We start from the raw sequence: 19,072 nt of genomic DNA on the forward strand, positions 1-19,072 counted from the left end.
AGGATTAGGGTTTGGGTTAGGATTAGGGTTAAATTTAGGGATTAGGGTTATGGTTATGGTTAGGGTTAGGGTGCGTGACTGGAATTTTATAATTCAGAGACCTCTCCAGAGGGTTAGTGTTATGTTTATGGTCAATTTTAGCAACTAGGATTAGAGGCTAGTGGTTAGGCATTAAGGGTTGTGGTTATGATTGTGGTATTTGCTTGGTATTTGCAGATCAGAGGAATCAGCAGAGAATACAATCTCCAACCTCTGCCAGGATTAATGTAAGGTTTAGGTTAGAGTTAGGTAACGGTTCCTTTTATGGTTAGGGTATGTGTCTAGTATTTTGCAGTTCAGAGACCTCTCCAGAAGGTTGGGGTATTTGGTTAGGCGTTAAGGTTATCGTTAGTTTTAGGATTGGTTAGGGTTGGGTTTAGGGTTAGCATTGGGTCTGGGTCCTTGTTAGGGTTAGGGCTAAAGTTAGGGTAATCACTAATCAATATGTAACCAAGGATGTAAGAATATGCAATGGAAAAAGAATATCTCATTAACAAACTGTGTTGAGAAAACCGGACATGCCAAAGCATGAAACCAGATCACTTTCTTAACACCATTCACAAAAATATATCTAAAATGGATTAAAGACCTAAATGTAAGAGCTGAAACCATAAAACTCTTGGAAAAAGCATAGGCAGTAATCTCTTGCATATTGGTTTTAGTAACATTTTCCTAGATGGCTCCCCAGGCAAGAGAAACAAATGCAAAATTAAACTATTAGGACTAAACCAAAAGAAAAAGTTTTGCCCAGCAAAGGAAACATTAACAAAACAAAAAGGCAGCCTAATGAGTGGGAGAATATATTTGCAAATAATATAGCTGATAAAGGGTTAATATCCAAGCTATATAAAGAACTTATACAACTTAACTCAAAAATCACAAATAATCTGATTAAAAATGGGTAGAAGGGGCAGCTGGCTGGCTCAGTTGGAAGAGTGTGTGACTCTTGATCTCAGAGTTGTAAGTTCAAGTCCCACATTGAGAGTAGAGATTACTTAAATAAATGAATAAGTTAGGGAAAAAAATGGGCAACAGATCTGAACAGACATTTTTCCAGAGAAGACATATAGATGGCCAACGGACACATGAAAAGATGCTCAACATCACTAATATTAAGGGAAATAAAAATCAAAACCACAATGAAATATATCACCTTACACCTGTCAGAATGACTAGTATCAAAAAGGCAAGAAATAACAAGTGTTGGTGAGGATGTGGAGAAAAGGAAAGTCTTGTGCCTTGTTGGTGGGAATGTATATTGATTGGTCCAGCCATAGAAAACATTATGGAGGTTCATCAAAAAATTAAAAATAGAAATACCATCCCATCCAGTAATTTCACTACTGGGTATTTACCCAAAGAAAATGGAAACACTAATTCAAAAAGATATATGCACCCTATGTTTACTGCACCACTATTTACAATAGCCAAGATATGGAAGAAACCCAAATGTCCATCAACAGATGAATGGATAAAGAAGATGTGTTATATATGGATAGATCTAAAGGGTATTATGCTAAGTGAAATAAGTGAGACAGAGAAAGACAAACACCATATAATTTCACTTATATATGGAATCTAAAAAACAAAACAAATGAACAAGCAAGAAACAAAGAAACAAACAAAAGCCCAGACTCTTAAATATAGAGAACAAACTGGTTGTTGCCAGAGGAGTGGCACGTGAGGGGGGTGGATGAAATAAATAAAGGGCATTGAGAGGTAAAAACTTCCATTTATGAAATAAATAAGTCATGGAGAAAAAAATTACAGCATAGGGCATAAAGTCAATAACACTGTCACAATGTTGTTTGGTGACAGATGGTGACTACACTTATCTTGGTGAGCACTGAGTAATGTGTAGAACTGTTGAATCAATATGTCATACACCTGAAACTAATAAAACATTGCATGTTATGTCAATGAAATTGACAATGAATTATATGTCAATTAAAAATGTTTATTTTTGTTTTTCTTTAAAAAAAAAGCCACAACGGGAATCACAATCCCATTTGGCTATGGGCTTGTGGCCATATCTCCCCCCTGTATTCACCTTCTGAGCTCTTAGACAAGAAACTGATCTGTGATTTTTGGTCACGTCGTCTCTCATTAACCCATGGTGCCCACAGTTATTTCTAAGAATCCTCAGCTCTCTTCACAAACCACAGCCTACCATGCATAAATTGCTGTTTCCGGTTTCCATATCTTTACCTGTGCTCCTTCCTCTGTCATTGCTTGAAGTGCACCTATCACACAACTATTACCTTTTTGATAAAGCCTTTTCATACTTCCTGCTCATATCTTATTACTTATCTTCTATGTGGAGTTTTTAATACTATACTTATCCTCTATTTAAAATATCTCTTCACATTTCTCTCACTTCCAGACTATGAATTCTTCGAGGGAGATTCCATGTGTCCTCCTCCTCCTTCTCTTTCTTCTGCATAATTATCATCTATAACAGAACTTGGTATATGAGACACTGAATTAGTGTTTTTAGCTGTTTTGAACTCCATGATATTTTCACCCTTTTCTCTACCAGTCTGATCAATGGTCTTTGAACATGTAAAGAAAAATATTTTGTCATGAGCAATAATTAGACACTGCAAAAGCCACAAGTGAGACAGAAAATATAACTGTATCTCATAAAAATCCTATAAATATTTATTTGGCAGAGCAATGGGCATTTAGAGGCAAGAATATTTATGAATTCCTTAGGTAGATGAATAGGTAGATTCAGGATGGTGTCAAGAACAAGGAGTCTTTAAGTTTTTGGTGGGTCTCTTTCTTGGGTTGTCGTATTTTCTAAACCCCAGGGTATATGCTTTTCTTTTTTCAACCCGTCCAAATGCATGCATCTAGAATATAAATATCCGGTTGTGTGTTTGTGTCTGTCTAATATGTATGCATATAGGAGAACAGTAAAGATGATTTTCATTAAAAGGTAATTAAATATTTTTTCATGAATTTTAGGACTTCACCTAAGACCTGAGGTAAAACAAAAACAAAAACAAAAACCAACTAAAAACAACCTGATCAAACTTATTCATGAGGGAGCTCTTCCCTAGGTGACTCATTAACTGTCTCCTTTTACATTGCTCTGGGAAAATCAGTCTTATTCTGAGACCATTCCCAGCACAGATTGAAAGCATATTGGTCTTCCCTGTGCTGTTTGGTACCATTTTTGACTACCTTCTGTATTGCTAATTAGCTATCTCTTTTCCACTCTGGGGGAATTTCAAATAGCTCCATATGCTAGATGTGATTTTTCTGATGCTGCTATTTCAGGTCTTCTAGAAAACAGGTGGGTGAGAAAGATGAGCAGAACAGATTCAATCAGATTGTTGTTGGCTGAGATATTTTCTGGTAACTAAATCAGAGTTTGAAATCTCCAGTGGTAACTAAATCAGAGTTTGAAATACCCAGTTGTGGTCCAGGAGAAGAGGACACCCAGAAGAGAAAGAGTTGAGAAGAGTAACTGAGTCAACAGGCAGTGTTTGAAAAATATTCTGCAGGGAATCTATATTGGTCTTTAAACAGGGATAGAGAGGTATTCAGTGTCACGTATCCAAGGGTAAGAAACATGATGTGAAAGAGTCAGGTGCGATCCAGGAGGCACACAGGAGTGTAAATAACATTAGGATGTGCATGGAATATTTAGATTTAGCTCCCGAATCAGATTAGTTTGGTAGCAGACATCCACTCCAGAGTTGGTACTAATGTCTGGTTTTGGTTGTAGAACACAACTTCTGAGTGGATCGTGCAAACAGAATTATTCAATTTAGTCAAGCATTTGCCAAAGAAGCATGTTCTCTCCTCCTACACTGACCATTTAATTAGTTACTACAAGAAATGACTGACAAGAAAAAATCTGAAGTAATTGCTGAGGTCAAACATTCTATTTAATTTAAAAGGACCACGGTCTTCCTGAAAGATTCATAAAACCTTGATATCTGGGTGTTTTGTATATCCATTTTTTTTCATTCAACAAAAATATACTTCTTCAGCTTCTGTTATGTTTTCAACATTAACCAGAGTGCTGGGCTTACAGAGAAAAATACACAATTTCTTACCCCCATGAGCTGGACTCCATGGGAATAGAAGATAGAAAGTTACATTGCATTACTGTGCCTGGAGCAGGAAGAGCTGAGAGGTGGAGAGGTAAGTAAGGGAAGAATATTATTTAGGGAAATGTCTCATTAGAAAAGAAGTGGGAATAAGGGGGAAAATTTGGTTTCAAATTAAAGGTCGGCCATTTTCTATGGCAGATGAGGCCTTCTGTCAAATATTTTCTTTTTCTTTTCTTAATGTTTATTTTATTTTTTGAGACAGAGAGAGACAGAGCGGGGGAGGGGCAGAGAGAGAGGGAGACAGAGAATCCGGAGCAGACTCCAGGCTCCGAGCTGTGAGCACAGAGCCCCATGTGGGGCTCGAACCCACAAACAGTGAGATCATGACCTGAGCTGAAGTCGGATGCTCAACCGACTGAACCACCCAGGCGCCCCTCAAATATTTTTTGAGAGGAAAAACTCAGGTCCTTGTGTTTGTGAGATTAGCTTGTCTTTCTAAAGCTTTTTACTGGGTGTGTGGCTAGGGCTCCTGGAATTTTAAATATGTAAACTAGTTTTTCATTTTTTCTTGTATTTTTCCATCTAGTCTCAGAACTTGAGGGAAGCGTCATTCTTTGTCCTTTTCTCTCTCTCCTACGTGATTCTTTTCATCGCTCTTTCTCTATTTCTTACTCCTTTGCTTCATTTTTGTTTTATCATTAAATCCTTTTTTTTCTCTCTATCCCTCACCATTGTTCAAGTTCTTCTCTTTGTATGCTTTCTAAATCTTCATCTTCTAAGTTATCTTATTTTAAACAATTAAGTTGACATTGCAAAGGAATTAACTCAAATTAATTTAGCAAACACTGACTTCCTAGAAGTGACAATTCTGCCCTCTGAAACTGCTAGGATGATGACAGAGATGAATAATGCAGAGGTCCTGCTCTCTAGGGCTTGGGAACACAGGAAACGAGTCATGTACAGTAACTATACTGCAGGGCAAAAGGTACTATGAGAAGTATGAAGTGCTATGGGAAAGAGAGGGAATGAGGTTTCTTTTCCTGCTAGGATAAGTGGGCAGGTTTCATGAAATGGGTGGCATTTAAACTGGGCTGTGAAAAACGAGCAACATTTCAAGACAGATGAGGCAGGGTGTTTTATTGAGGGGATAGTTTGAAGAAAAGGAGGAAAAGATAGTTTCAGACATGGTGAAGGGTCTGATTTAGCAGAACACAGGGTGAGTTAGTGCTGGAGCCAAAACACAGAGGCCCTAGAATACCAGGATTGTTCTTTAGTCAATGGGAAGTCTCCAATTTGGAGTAGTAGAGAGGCATAGCTAGTGTTTCCAGAGTATTAATTTGCTGTAGAATGGGCAGGGGTGGGCAGAGATTGGGGACCAGGAACACTTAGAATTTTGTAAGACCCTTGTATTTTTTGATCTTTGGCTGGTTAATCCTCACTACTGTATCATCTTGAAGCTCTGGTCTACTGGTTCATTCCCTATTTCTTATTTGGTTTTTCTGCCCTGCTTCCCTGGATCCCACTCCATTCCAACCAGATTCTAGGTAAATCATGGAAAATTTGGATTTTTTTCTTCTTCAAGTAATAAAACTGCAGGATGTTGGACGATTTTTTCCTTGGTTTGCGGCTTTTCTTTTTTTTATTTGATGGTGATATGATCAAATGAAAAAAGGGACAGTAATAGGCAGACATTATTTTATACATCTGTGTGAAAATCTAAAGTTCATGTAACTTATTGACAGTATAGCCACTAAAAGGCAGACCTTCTGATTCTAGTACAGTCCAAATTCACCTGTTTCTACTGCAGTGTTCTTTTCACTATAACAAAAAGACTTATTATAATTTTTCTTTGTATCTTTACAAATTCTTTTCCTTTTCCCTTCCTGACTCAGAACAATACATGGCCTTTTTATTTTGCAAGGCTAAGCCTCCTTATTTTTATTTTTTATTTCATCCGTTTCTGCTACTCCAGAGCCTATGGCCAATTACCTCTGGTGGTTAGGCACTTTGATATTCTTCCCCATTTGTTCCTATGAAACTCTCATTTCTGCTGTTTATTTAATCATTAAAAAGTCCTTTCATTTTGGGCTCTCTCCATGTATTCTTCTCCTTTGTTAATTTTTAAATTGTATACTCTCAATAGACTAACTTTATTAACAACCTGATTTTACCTTAATCCTGGGCAATTTGAGTTCCTCCTTCTAATATTCATTCATTCCATAATTATTTATTGAGCATAACTAATGTGTTACATTCTAGGCACTGGAAATACATTAGTGAAGAATTCCTAGAAGGGTCTTGCCTCAAATACCAATTTTCTTATTTTTGATCCCAGAAACACTGAATTAATTCCTATTCTTCTTGATTCCACTGCAACACTATTCACCTTCTGGAATAATCTCATTTCTTGACTTCTAGAGCCTTGAGCCCTCTGGTTTTCTGGAAATTTTCTTTCTCTGTTTTTGGTTCTTTTTTCCAGACTTTAAATCTTGGGCTTTTCTCATATCGTATTTGACCCTTCCTCTAGATACATATATATCTTGTGGCTTCAATGATCATATTCATGCAAATGATTTCTAAGTCACCTCCCTAGCCTTGGCTTCTTTAAAAAAACACTACTTTACATATATAACATTTCTCAACTTAAATCCCCCAAATGATTCCTTCTCCATCATGGAGTATTTCATCCTCCATAGCCTGGCTTTCCAGGACCTCTGCAATCTGTTTCCCATGTATCTTTACCTTTTATCTCTTATGTTTCTCCTACACAGCTTGCATTGAAGCCAAAAAAGTCATTGCTTTCCCCCCAAAACTGCTTGCTTACTCTCACTTCTGTACCTTTCCATATGCTGTTTCCTCTCTGGAATATCCCTATCCATCTCTTTTGGTTATTTTTTAAAAAGTGTGAAATATCCTACATACAAAAGAGTATATAAACATATGTATACTAAAAATAATAAGGTGAACTCCCGTGCACTTATCACTCAGGTTAAAAGATAGTTTTTTAAGTACCTTATAAAGCTCCTGTGTTTCTCTATTTTTGTTCCCCTACAGTTAACCTCCAGCTGATTTTTGTGTTAAGAATCCCTTGCTTTTTCTTCTCTTTTTTTTTTTTACCATTTATGTATGCAAATTAGGCAAAAGCAAAAAAAGATCCACATTGTTTAAACATGAATACTACTGGATACTTAAACCTGGATGTCCACCTTTCATTTCACACTTGGCATGTCTAGACTAGAATCCATCATCTCCTGCCCTCCCTGCCACCTGGGCTTCCCTTTAGGGAGGGACTTGCTGCCCAGCTGTGGGGAGTGCCATCAGCAGGTGGCCCTGAGGTCGCACCAGAGCAGCCCACATGTGGTGGATGACTGAGTGAAGGGAGGTACAAGTGCTCAGCTATTTTCACCCCACATGGGGCAATCTGAGCTCACTCCAGAGCTCTCTGTGGTGGGGATTTGTTGGGTCTGCATCATAGTTAGATTTCATTCTTTGCCCAATCCTGCCTTCTCTGACTTCCCTTTAAAGGTGTTAACCACCCATGAGCAACTTGTACCCTAAACTCCACCTCAGCGCTTGCTTTTGGGAACCCAGACTGCTTTACTGCCCTCCTCCCACTTTTCCTCTTTATAGCAAACTATTTTTATCTATTTTGTATCTAAATCCATGGGTGACGTTGTCCTAAAGAATTTTTTTTCTCATACTGCCCTGGTCAAATTTTAGTATCGACATTATATTAGTGTCATAAAATAAGGTAGGGAAGAAAGTTTTCTCACTTTCTATGCAATGTCAGTAGAATTACAATTATTGGTTCCTTGAAGTTTTGGTAGATTTTGCCATTAAAACCAGTGTTATATTTCTGGGAAGATTTTTAAAATTGGATTTAAATTCCTTAATCTCTTTAATGCAGTTGTAGGATTATTTATGTTTCCGATTTTATCATTTGTTCCCACAGAAAACAGCACACTCAAGTAGAATAATAGAGGGAAGATGAACAATGAACAGACTATTTAGAAAGGTGAGGATAAGAGACTCTTAAACACTGAGAACAAACTAAGGGTTGATGGGGGGTGGGAGGGAGGGGAGGGTGGGTGAGGGGTATTAAGGGCACCTGTTGGGATGAGCACTGGGTGTTGTATGGAAACCAATTTGACAATAAATTTCATATTAAAAAAATTAAAAAAATTCTATTAAAGAAAAAAAAAAGAAAGAAAGATGAGGATAGGATTAAAGGAGACCAGTAAGGAGCTGGTGAAGCATCCCAGTTGCTGGGATCTGTAAAGGAAATTATGCTTGTGGGAGAGAGCTGGCCCCATTAAAAAGAAAGGCAGACATTGCAAGCACAAGGTTTGGAGGGGATGGTCAGGAGATTGATATCCTTATCTTTCACTCACTCTTCCTGGCCTCTTGTTTCTTGTTAGTGCCTCTAATTGACCAAAACTAGCCATCAGTGAGAGCAAGGGAGCCCAGTTTATGCAGTCCTTAAAAATCCTTCCCAGAGGTACAGAGCAGGGTGGATGGAGAAGAGGGACAATGAATCTAGAATGTCCAGCATAGTGAATTTTGGTAAGTTATGTTTTACTAGATATTTGCTGATATGATTAAAATTTTGGAATATGTTGGCCTAAAGTTGTTTATTATAGGCTCTTATTGGGCTTTTAACGTCTGTAACATCTCTACTTATAGTCCTCTTTTGTTCTTGATATTAGTCCTATGTGCCATCTCTCTTTTTTCCTTGATTACTTTCAGCAGAGGCTTATCAATTTTACTTGTCTTATTAAAGAATAGCCTTTTTTTGGTAGGTTTTGTAGATTTTTTGTTTTCTATTTCATTAATTTATACTATATGATTTCCTTTCTTATTCTTTTTGTATGGTGGATTAATTATCTAGTTTTTAAAGATGGATACTTAGCTCATTAAATTTTAAATTAATTTCAAACCTTTTTTCTTTATCTAACATTAGCAGTTAGACTATGTGTTTCCCTCTAAATACTGCTTTAGCTGTATCTTACAGGATTTGGTATAAAATATTTTATAACTCAGTTTAAAACATTTTCTAATTTCCATTGTGATTTCATCTTTGACCCAAGAGTTATTTAAAAATGCATTACCTAATTTCCAAACATATGAAGATTTTCTAGCTGTATTTTGGTTAGTGGTTCCACCTTCATTGCTTTGGGCTAGAATATTATTTTCATGGTAGCAATCTTGAATTTGTTAAGATTTGCTTTATAATATAGCATTTGGTAAAATTTTGTAATATTCTATAAATGCTTGAGTATTCTGCATATATCAGGGACAGGGATCTATATAATTCAATTAGATTAATCATGTTTTTAAACCTTCATATGCTGTCCAACATTTTGTCAGTTTGCCCTATTATTCACTGAAAGAAGTGTATTTCATTCTCCCACTATTGTCACAAATATACAGAATTTCTCTATTTTCGTGCTCGCTTTGGCAGCACATATACTAAAATTGGAACAGAATTTTTCTATTTCCTTCTGTAGTTCTGAAAGTTTTGTTTTTCTTCATATGTTTTTGGGCATTTTGAAAGTCCTATGGGCTAGAAGAAGCAACAGTTTATTGGCATATAATACTTAGCACCTTCGTTTTCCTTTCACCAAAACTCTATTTAAAGTCTTTTACAGTTCTCTCTTGAAGTGGCTTACTGACATCAGAAGAGAGCCCATGGTGAAATTTTAAATGGAGTCAGTAATAATGAGGAAAATTGGTGGGAGATGGAGTGAGATTAGGACCAATGGATTTAGAGCCTTTTTCATATCTGCTTAGGTGCCACTGTGATCATGATTTGACCAAATGATTAGAGGTGACAGATAATTTTCAAATTTTGTACATTCTTTTAAGTAGGCAACGTGGTGGCTTTGTATTGTGTCAGCTTGGCTAGATTGAGCTACGTCCTCTAGAATTCCTTTTTCTGTAATGTTTGCAACTACAATAGGTTATAAGAGAAATTCTTTTGCAATATTTTGAGGTCAAAGTGAAACAGCAGCCATATTTGCCACTCGCACACATTGTCATTTCTTTGCTGGCTTATCTCATTGGTATGAGGCAGGGGCCAGACTGCAACTGCCACTTGGGATCCTTCTTGGCCTTCTCTGACTTGTGGGCCAGCTGTGTGTTCAGCTCTGTGGTGAAGGCCTTGGTTTCTCAATACATCCACACCATTGAGGTTAGCGGCAAAGAACATTGACACTCATTTTCATCTGACCTTGGGAACTTTAGCTCTTGCTTGTGGGTTCCAGTTTATTTTTGTTTTACTCCATTTTACACCCATCTTTTCTTCCTGGCTGCGTGTCCCATGGACTTCAAGCTACAGCATCAGATGGAAAGACAACAGACTTCCAGAGATTGCCGATTCACCTTTCATGATTATGTAAGGTCAAATCACTAACAAATCCCTTAGTATTTTATCTCCTAGTGGTTCTGCTTCTCTAATGGAACCTTGACTGATATGGCCAATAATCCCAATTTCTTATTTTTTCCTGTTCTTTCAGGCAAATTTGGAGCCCAAAGTGACTGAAACCATGGGGGGAGGAAATAATTCGATGGTGTCTGAGATTGTGTTGGTGGGACTCACCAATTCTTTGAAGATGCAGCTTGTCTTATTTCTAGTTTTCTCTGTGTTCTATGTCACAGGTATTTTAGGAAACCTCCTCATTGTGCTCACAGTGATTTCTGACTCCCATTTACACTCCCCTATGTACTTCCTGCTGGCCAACCTCTCTTTTATTGACATGTGGGTTTCCTCCATTGCAGCTCCCAAGATGATTTCTGATCTTTTCAAGGAGAGAAAAGTAATCTCTTTCCAAGGCTGCATTGCTCAGATGTTCTTCATTCATGTTATTGGAGGAACTGAGATGGTTCTGCTCATTGCCATGGCCCTTGACCGTTATGTTGCTATATGCAGGCCTCTTCACTACCTGACCATCATGAACTTCAGAACTTGTATTTTACTCTTGGTGGTGGCCTGGACCATTGGGATCATCCACTCACTGATCCAACTTGTGTTTGTTGCAAACCTGCCACTCTGTGGCCCCAACGAACTGGACAGCTTTTACTGTGATCTTCCTCGATTTATTAGGCTTGCTTGCACAGACACTTACCGATTGGAGCTCATGGTCACTGCCAATAGTGGTTTCATCTCTCTGGGGACTTTTTTCATTTTGGTTATTTCCTATATCTTCACCTTGGTCATTGTTTGGCAACGTTCTTCAGGTGGCTTGTCCAAGGCTCTCTCTACTCTGTCAGCTCACATCACAGTGGTAGTCTTGTTTTTTGGTCCATGTATTTTTGTGTACTCATGGCCATTTCCCACAGTGCCAGTGGATAAGTTCCTTGCCATTTTTGACGTAATTATTACCCCATTTCTGAACCCTGCCATTTATACTTTTAGGAATAAAGAGGTGAAAGTGGCAATGAGGAGAATATTCAGTCAGGTGTCGAGTTTCAGGAAGATGTTTGAAGTAATTTTGATATCAAGAAAGACAAGCATCTCTAACATTCCCTGACTGTACTACAGACATGAATCTGATGAAACACAGCACCATGGATATTCTACTTACTAGTTTAATTAACTCCAGAATTTCTTAATGTATTTTCTGCTCACAACCAAGGAGGATATGATGTGCTTTCTTATGCAATGTGATGGAATAAAAGTATTAATATATGACTATTTCCACATTTTCTTGTCCCTCCTTTATAAAAGAGATTCTGTACTGGCCTCTTACATCTCTTTTCCAGCTTTGTGTGCTAAGCAGAATCTTCCCTTATCATATTGAGTTTTGGGGTTTGTAATGCAGAATCTGAAGAAAAGTGCTTTGGAAATTTGACAAAATTGAAATTATTAGGGATAGCGTTTTTCTTTTTTTTCTTTTGAGGTCCTATAGTGAGATGTGTGGGAGTAGCTGTAGTGTGTGAAACAAATAGATAAAAGACAAAAAGAGGATTTTAAAGAGATACTGTTGTCTATCTCTTACCTTTTTAAAATTTTTTTTACTTTTTAAAATACCTCCTTTTTCAGAGAAAGAAGACCATTTCAGTTTTTAAAAATGTTTGCTTATTTATTTTTGAGAGAGAGAGAGAGAGAACATGAGCAGGGGAGGGAGAGAGATACACACACAGAATCCAAAGCAGGCTCCAGGCTCTGAGCTCTCAGTGGTGCTTGAACCCATGAACTATGAGATCATGACCCAAGCCGAAGTCAAACACCTAAGCAACTGAGCCACCCAGGTGCCCCTCTTATCTTTTTTTTTTTAATGTTTATGTATTTATTTTGAGAAAGGGAGAGAGAGCACGTACGAATGGGGGAGGGGCAGAGAAAGGGAGAGAGCACTGTCAGTGTGGAGCCAATGTGGGACTTGAACTCGAGATCATGACCTGAGCTGAAAATCGAGAGTCTGATGCTTAACCCACTGAGACACCCAAGTGCCCCTATCTCTTACCTTTCAAACTATACTGCCCTTCATTAAATGAAAACAAAGAGCTAAAGTTATTTTGAATTATTTTTGTGTTTTTTAGAAATCTTATCAGCCTGAAATTGGATCACTGGATTACGGCTTCTTAGGCTTTTCAAATATTGCACGTGGCAACTATGAACTAAGCCTTATAATTACTTCAGTTCTTTCAAAAACTGTGTTCCTGTATGTTAGGAGATTTAAATGATGGGGGCCAGATAAGGGACAAAGACAATGACCTATTTAATAATTCTGTCCTGAGTAGTGCTAATTCTTGCTCTAATTATACTGAAATCATCAGTGATTCCTCAGAGTTAGGTAAACTCTTTTCTTTTTCAGTGACATGGTTACAAGCACACACTCTTGAGCCAGACTGCCTGACTTCAAAACTTAGCTTTGCTTTTTACTAATATACAAATTGCTTTAGCTCTTTATGTCTAAATTCTGTCATCTGTAAAATAGAGGTTAAGTTGAACCCTCTGAGATTTCTGATATTTTTTTGACCTACCAAAATGGCAGTTCCTTATGGCTAAAGGTATCTTCCTCATAAGTTATAAAGATTGAACAAATTAATATTTGTAAAGTGCTTTAAACAATTCTTGGTCTATAGTGTTATATATGTGCCTATTCAATAAAAGGAATTAAAACATTAAAACCACTTCTCAGTTTTGATGACCTTCTTTCATGCTGTCCAGAAATTATTTCCTTTCCTCCATTCATCAGACTTTGGTCAAGAAGGTACTCTTTTCCTGGGCTGTCTGGCTGGCTCAGTCGTGGAGCATGCAACTGTTGGTCTTGGGGTTGTAAGCTTGAGCCCCATTCTAGGTGTAGAGATTACTTAAAAAAAAAAAAAAAAGAATGTACTCTTTTTCTACCAAGACTCTTTTAAATGATAAAATTCCTTGATACTTCAACATGCCACAATTCAATTTACTTTCTACACTTCCTTTTAGATTCAAATTGCCTTCTTAAGAGCTATGCAATAGTTCTATGAAGTTTGTTTTGGTTATCTGTGGTGCTTTTTAATGTGCCAGAAGAAGTTACCAAGCTGACTAGGTTATGAAAAAATTACATGAATAGAAATGTAATTAATCAAAAAAGGTATTGAATACTTACTATGTTCTAAATCCCATGCTAGGAACTGTAGAAAATTGTGTTAGGAGTATGCAACTTAATTGTAGAGAGGGATGATCCATCTCTGAGGCAAAAAATTATGGTGAGAAAGCGGTGTGGTAGGTTGGGCAGACTCAACAAAAGGGTTTGAGTAGAGGGAATTCGTGAATTTGTGAATGTTATGGATGGGGCTAGATCCCATGCTGACCAGTCTTCTGAGGTAAGTGCATGCCCTGGGAAGAAGAGAAGCTCATGGAAAGCTCTGGACGCTTTGGGCAGGTTGACACCACAGCATGATGGGGATGGATACCTACTCCACCTCACTGCCTAACCAGGATTGGTAAAACCGGACAAGATTTGGTTTTGCCAACTTCATTGACCCGTTTTTGCTCTTCTTAGCCATTTTGGACTTTCTGTTGTTTGAATACACCAAGCTCATGGTCTGAGATGTGTACACTGGCCTTTTCTACCACTTGCAGAGAGCTTTGCCTGGGTATAGGCAGGGCTGGCTCCTTCTCATCATTCAAGTTTCAGCCTGAGTGTCAACCCCAAGAGAAGACTTCCTATCTAAAGTTCCCTCTTGCCTTTCTACTCCAGTCATTCTCTATTAAATGTGCTGTTGAACATCTCCATTTGAATGATTGCTTTCTATTGTTTTATTAATTATTTTTTGTTTCTTAAAAAAATTTTTTTGAGAGACAGTGCATGCACACAAGTGGGGGAGGGGTAGAGGGAGAAAGAATCTTGAGCTCAGGGCCCAGCGCTGAGCCCTATGTAGAGCTTGATGAGGGGCTGCATCTCACGACTGTGAAATCATAACCTGAGTCAAAATCAAGAGTTGGACGCTTAATTGATTGAGCCACTCAGGTGCCCCAATTATTTTTTGTTTCTGTCCACAGGGAAGGAAGGTCCATAAAACAGAAAACATGGTGTTTTGATCTTTGTACCTGGACAGATTCCTGGCCTACAGTGGGAAGTAAATAATTATTTGTTTCTGTCCAAAGAGCAAATGGTAAATAAAAGCTGAGAGAAAGAGAAACAACTGTTTCTTTCTAAATTGCAAGGAATGGAAAGAAATGAGAGAAATCTAGTAGATTTAGCACAAATGTTAAACTTATTCAGGATAATAAACTTGTGGAATCTAAAGTACATTTGTAGCTTACATTAAGTAAGCGTAAGGAAGAAAAGAAAAAAAATCACCAAAAATCATTTCACTCAAATATAACTGTCAAAATTCTGTTATATATTTTTTAGGATTTTCCTTTATGCATGTGAAAAAATTATACAAAATAGGATCACATTGTTCTATAATCCATTTAACAATACCAATATGATGTATAATTTTTTTCACGCTGATAAATCTACTTCTAGCATGTAGTTCTTGGTTACTATATGATAATCTATTGTATCAATAGATCAATAGATCTAACAATAGATCAATAGCCATATTGTTTTAGTCACTACTTCATTGCTGACGTTTAAGTCATTTCCAAGTTTTAGCTTTCAACAACTCTGCTATGAAAGATGATGTACCTTTTTATATACACACAGCTTGGATTACGTCTCCATAATAACTTAATAGAAATGAAATTGCTGGGCCAAAATGTATTTGTAAGGCTTGATTAAATATGGCAAAAGCGCCCTATAAAATGATTAGGTTGATTTAAAATTCCATCAGCAGCAGAGGGGTGCCTGGGTGGCTCAGTTGCTTAAGCGTCTGACTTGGGCTCAGGTCGTGATCTTAAGGTTTGTGTTTGAACCCCACGTTGGGCTCTGTGCTGACAGCTCAGAGCCTGGAGCCTGCTTGGGAGTCTGTGTCTCCCTTTCTCTCTGCCCCTCTTCTGCTTGCACTCTCTCTCTCTCTCAAATAAATAAACCTTAAAAAATAAATAAATAATGTTCCGTCAGCAACAGTGAATTAGAGCACGAGTTGCTCCTATCTTTGCAAACAGTGAATATATAACTAATTTGAATAATTGCAAATCTGAAAGAAAAAAAATATTATCTACTAATCTAATTTTTTTCTATTTTTTGTTATAAAATACTACATATTTATAAAATATGTAACATATATTTGAGTTAAAAAGCACAATAAAATAAATACCTGTGAGCCTATCTATCATTGCACCTATTCTCCCAACCCCTATTCCTTTATCTTGTTTTTCATCCAGAAACAATCACTATTTCTTTTTTGTTTATATTTTTTTTGCTTTTTTTGAAAAATAATTTTATTAAAGAAGCATAAATCCACAATGTTGTTTAATTTTGCTCAATTTAAAAGTTTCTATACATTCTTCTTTAAAAATATATATAACTTATTAGAACTCACTCAAGAAAAAAATATGAATATAAATGTATATATATATATATTTAAAATGTTTATTTATTTTTGTGAGAGAGAGAAAGAGTGTGAGCAGGGGAGGGGTAGAGAGAGAAGGAGACACAGAATCTGAAGCAGGCTCCAGGCTCTGAGCTGTCACCACAGAGCCTGATGCGGGGCTTGAACCCATGAACCACGTGGTCATGACCTGAGCGGAAGTCAGACACTTAACTGACTAAGCCACCCAGATATCCCAAAGTATGAGTATATTTTTTAAAGAATTTGTCTATTTCATCTTTACAGTTTTAAAATTCATTGGCATAAAGTTTTTTTATAGTAGTTTCATTATTTTTTTTATGTTTATTTTTTGTTTATTTATTTTTGAAAGACACAGAGCGAGCACAAGTGGGGGAGGGGCAGAGAGAGAGAGAGGGACGGAGGATCTGAATCAGGCTCTGTGCAGACAACAGAGAGCCTTATGTGGGGCTCGAACTCACAAATTATGAGATCATGACCTAAGCTGAAGTCAGATGCTCAACCAACTGAGCCACCCAGGCGCCCCTAAGCATTTTCATTATTAAAAAAAAAAATGATAGGGGCACCTGGGTGGCTCAGTTCATTGAGCATCTGACTTCATCTCAGGTCACCATCTGTGGTTTGTGAGTTTGAGCTCCACGTTGGGCTCTGTGCTGACAGCTCAGAGCCTGAAGCCTGCTTTGGAATCTGTGTTTCCCTCTCTTTCTGCTCCTCCCCCACTCATGCTCTGTCTCTCTCTCTCTCTCTCTCGCTCTCTCTCAAAAATAAATAAACATTAAAAAAAAATTTTTTTTTAAAGCAACGGATTTAGGGGCGCCTGGGTGGCTCAGTCGGTTAAGCGGCCGACTTCAGCTCAGGTCATGATCTGGCGGTCTTGAGTTCGAGCCCCACATCGGGCTCTGTGCTGACTGCTCAGAGCCTGGAGCCTGTTTCAGATTCTGTGTCTCCCTCTCTCTCTGACCCTCCCCCATTCATGCTCTGTCTCTCTCTGTCTCAAAAATAAATAAACGTTAAAAAAAATTTTTTTTAAAGTAACAGACATTTAATATCTTCCAAAGTTTCCTTGTGTCCCTTAGTTTTCCTTTTTTTGATGGTAAAACACTTAAGATTTCTATCCTTTTAACACATTTTGAAGCGTACAATACCATATTGTTAACTTTAAGCACTATGCAGCACAATAGATGTCTAGAAATTATTCATCTAATATAACTGAAATTTTATAACCAATGGAAAACATCTCTATTTCCTAGCTCCTGGCAATCACCATTGTATTCTCCGCTTCTATGAGTTTAACTATTTCATTTTGTTTTATTTTAATTAATTAATTTAATTAAATTAATTCACTTTTAAAATTTATTTATGTTTGAGAGAAAGAGAGAGAGTGGGGAAGGACAAAGAGAGAGGGGGACAGATGATTTGAAGCAGGCTCTGATCTGACAGCAGAGAGCCTGATGTGGGGCTCAAACTCATGAACCTTGAGATCACGATCTGAGCCAAAGTCAGACGCTTATCTGACTGAGCCACCCAGGCACCCCAAGTTTGACTATGTCAGACACTTCATATAAGTGGAATCCTATAGTATTTGTCCTGTGAATGGCTATTTCACTAGCATAATGTCCTCCAGTATCATTCATGTTGTCAAAATGGCAAGATTTCCTTCCTTTTCAAGGCTGAATAATATTCCATTGAATATGAATATCAGATTTTCTTTACCCACTTATCTGTTGGTGGATATTTGGTGGATACTTGTTTCCATATCTTGGCTATTGTGAATAATGCTGCAATAAATGTGGGACTACAGATACTCTCTGAGATACTGATATGGTAATTCTATTCTTAATTTTTTGAGGAAACACTATACTGCTCTGCATAATGAATGCACCAATTTACATTCCTACCAATCGTGCTTAAGGATTACAATTTCTCCACACCTCACCAACACTTGTTATCTTTTTTCTTCTTTTGATAATAGCCATCTTAATAGGTGTGAAGTGATATCTCATTGTAGTTTTGATTTGCGTTTCCCTAGTAGTTAATGATATTGAACATATTTTCATGTGCCTGTTGGCAATTCATGTGATCTTGGGAAAGAAGAAGGAGTTGGAGGCATCACACTTCCTATTTCAAATGATACTACAAAGCTACAATTATTAAAACAGTATGGTACTGGCAACTGGCATAAAGACAGGCATACAGACCAAGGGAACAGACTATAGAGCCAAGATATAAAACCATGTGTGTATATGGTCAACTGATCTTTGAATAAGAATGGCAAGATTAGGGGCGCCTGGGTGGCTTAGTCGGTTAAGTGGCCGACTTCGGCTCAGGTCATGATTTCACGGTCCGTGGGTTCGAGCCTCGCGTCAGGCTCTGTGCTGACAGCTCAGAGCCTGGAGCCTGTTTCAGATTCTGTGTCTCCCTCTCTGTGACCCTCCCCTGTTCATGCTCTGTCTCTCTCTGTCTCAAAAATAAATAAACGTTAAAAAATTAAAAAAATATATTAAAAAAAAAGAAAAAAAAAGAATGGCAAGATTACACAATGGGGGAATGGATAGTCTCTTTAACAAATGGTGTTGGGAAAACTGAATATCCATATGCAAAATGTGAAAATTAATGGAGGGAAACCTCACTAAAATGGAGTGGGAAGGTCACTAGGTGGAGCTCTCATATCCTACCACTTTTTGCCAATTGCAAATATAACAGGAAGAGAAGGATCTTGCATTAGATAGTACTTTACTATCCCAGTAGAAGGAGGGAACGTTTCTTCTTCCCCTGCCAATAGCCCAGCAAATAAGTTACTGTCACAAGTCAGCCAACGAGAAGCCACTATGCTTTGAACTCCCAGTTTACGCTTTTGTTTATAACAGCCATTCCCAACTCCCTCCTTTCCTATGAAAAAAAGTATTTCTCTCCTTGTACTGTTGACTTGTCTATGGTTTTGCTATAGCTTGCTTGTCTCTGATTGTAAGTCTCTGCTATTCCTAAATAAACCCATCTTTTTGCTGGTAAAATAACAGGCAGTT

The 19,072-nt window shown here is 37.6% G+C and overlaps 1 protein-coding gene across 1 annotated transcript; it reads left to right on the forward strand.

The window, feature by feature from the left end:
- The first annotated feature begins 10,651 nt into the window (after positions 1-10,651).
- On the forward strand, positions 10,652-11,635 carry LOC102949024 (olfactory receptor 4F6-like). The gene has a single exon (XM_007087497.1). It carries the CDS (start codon positions 10,652-10,654, stop codon positions 11,633-11,635), a length of 984 nt encoding a protein of 327 aa, XP_007087559.1.
- The last annotated feature ends 7,437 nt before the right edge of the window (positions 11,636-19,072 follow it).

This window comes from Panthera tigris, chromosome B3 (genome assembly GCF_018350195.1).
Source record: "Panthera tigris isolate Pti1 chromosome B3, P.tigris_Pti1_mat1.1, whole genome shotgun sequence".
Taxonomy (NCBI): Eukaryota; Metazoa; Chordata; class Mammalia; order Carnivora; family Felidae; genus Panthera; species Panthera tigris.